General features: G+C 49.0%; 1 protein-coding gene across 1 annotated transcript; it reads left to right on the top strand.

The window, feature by feature from the left end:
- Positions 1-211: 211 nt before the first annotated feature.
- LOC123451221 lies at positions 212-986 on the top strand. Its single transcript, XM_045128230.1, has one exon. It carries the CDS (start codon positions 500-502, stop codon positions 806-808), a length of 309 nt encoding a protein of 102 aa, XP_044984165.1. The 5' UTR covers positions 212-499; the 3' UTR covers positions 809-986.
- The last annotated feature ends 1,202 nt before the right edge of the window (positions 987-2,188 follow it).

Here is a 2,188-nt window from a genome sequence, read left to right on the forward strand (position 1 = left end):
TTAAATCGTATTAAAGATACTTTGACAGTCCAAATTTTAATATAGCTAGGTTAGATTATTACAAATATATTGCGCGTTTAAGAGTAATATCACTTGTTGCAGCATGTTTTTTTGTGTGGTAGTAGCAGCATGTAAGAAAAGAAGAACTGGCTTATTATAGAATGCACAATTAACTCGCCACCATTCTCTCTTGACCTCTGCTTCCATTTTGGCCACCCTGGTTTGAGCGCTCCGCCATTCCGCCATCGCTGCTCCTCCTGCATTCCTCGATCCACAAAAGGGCAAACAGCATAACAGATCAGAACTTTTTTGGCGCATTTTCATGTTCTTGGTCCACGAATAAGAAGGCAGCAAGGCGAGGACCGGTGGCAGTTTGATCGACCCCGGCCACTGGCGATGCACGCCGCCCTCCTCTTGCTCTCCTTGACCAGCGCATCAGCGTCCGTCCTCGCCGCCGTTGCGTCTTCCTAGGCTCCGACCCACCGGCGACGATTGATCGATGGCGCCGCCCCAGGAGGGGGAACAATGCGGGCGGCCGGCCAGCAGCGTCTTGGTGTGGGTGGTGACGGTGCTGCTGCTCCTCGCCGTGCTCGGCGGCGGCGGGTGCCTCGTGGCCTACGTCGTGCTGCCGCCGAGCGAGGCGCCCGGGTGGATCCCCGCCGTCGGTCTGGGGCTCGTGGCGCTGCCATGGGCGTTCTGGCTCGCCACGGTCGCCTACCGGTGCGTCACGACGCGCTCGGCCGACCGCGCCGTGGCGCCGGCGGCCGGCGGCGGCAGCATTCGCTCGCGCGACTCGCCGGGCTCGTGAGACGGATTTCGTTGTAAGATGCCACTAGCTAATTGTAATTAAACTCTTTCATTACCCAAGATGTTAGTACCGAATCTGTTGTCAGTAAGAACATTTAGCACGGAGAATCTGTGGGGATCAGTTATGCATTGCAATGTTTGCATGATTATGAAGTAAAGAAAGTTCGTTATCTTAAGGATTATGGCATGGTTGTATTTCGTCTTATGCTTTTTAATGTGAAGCTGATTGGAAATCTACACAATTGGTGTGACGGACGAATTAGCTAAATTCGATCAAGTTTGGTTTAAATCTTTTTGATCAAAATCCGATCTAAAGGTAGATGCAAACACAATGGACCGCAACATCTGGACAATTTTACACATCTGAATATAGTACTCAAAGATGTAAGGATAGCAGATTACATGGTTGTGCTATGTCAGATCAATTTCTTAATCCGCTGTAATCAAAAGGTGAATCATTTACTGTTTTCCTAAGGGCATGTATATTGGTTCAGACACCGGCCTGTCTAGAGTAAGCATCCACGTCATCTATAGACAGTGGTAAAAACACCCTTTACAACAGTCTATCTTTTATGATAATTGTAGCATAATGAAATTAACTAAAATGAAATTAACTCCACCATTTTGTGTCTCCGCCCAGTCGCCAACGCCACCGCGTCCATCTGGGATGAAGCTGCAGAGTCGCTACCGCCGACGGCGGCGAGCACGAGGAAACTACGCCCAATCGGTACTTCGACACAGCTAGCTGATGTATTGATACTGGACTTGACAACCTGCGTGAACACTAACTAGATAGATCATTTGATGTGCTCCTCGCCGAAGCTAGCTGCACAACGGGATTGATTGATTATTTTGGTGCTTCGTCCGCCACACCATGCAGTCCCATTCTAGCACCTGCTCCACGGACGGCTACCCGGCGTGAATCACGCAGTTCGGCAGCCCACCGTGCCGTTCACGCCGGAGGAGATGGCGACGGAGAGAGCAAAAGATTTTCACGGGAAAAACAGAAATTAGCGACACCCCGCGTACAACGTGAGAAAGGCTGTCGATACTGGCAGTTTTTTCAGGGCTATCGACCGTCTGCCTAATTACAGACGCCCTCTCATTCTCTCTCCTCCACCTAGATAAAATTCCTACGTGGTATAGCTTACAGACGGCTGACAAAGCACCGTTGTACATGCCCTAACAGCGGTGAAAGAGCTTGGTCATCATGGTGTTGAAATTATTGTATTTTAGCCTATTTTATCATTTTCAGCAATTCCTCAAAAATCTCAGAGGTTCATATGGTCCATAATGCACTAAGAGAACGTGTGGAAAGTTTAATCTCACCTTGATTGTAGAGAGTGTGTTGCCTCACGCACTACTAAAAATTTGAGAAGAT

Source organism: Hordeum vulgare, chromosome 4H, assembly GCF_904849725.1.
Source record: "Hordeum vulgare subsp. vulgare chromosome 4H, MorexV3_pseudomolecules_assembly, whole genome shotgun sequence".
Taxonomy (NCBI): Eukaryota; Viridiplantae; Streptophyta; class Magnoliopsida; order Poales; family Poaceae; genus Hordeum; species Hordeum vulgare.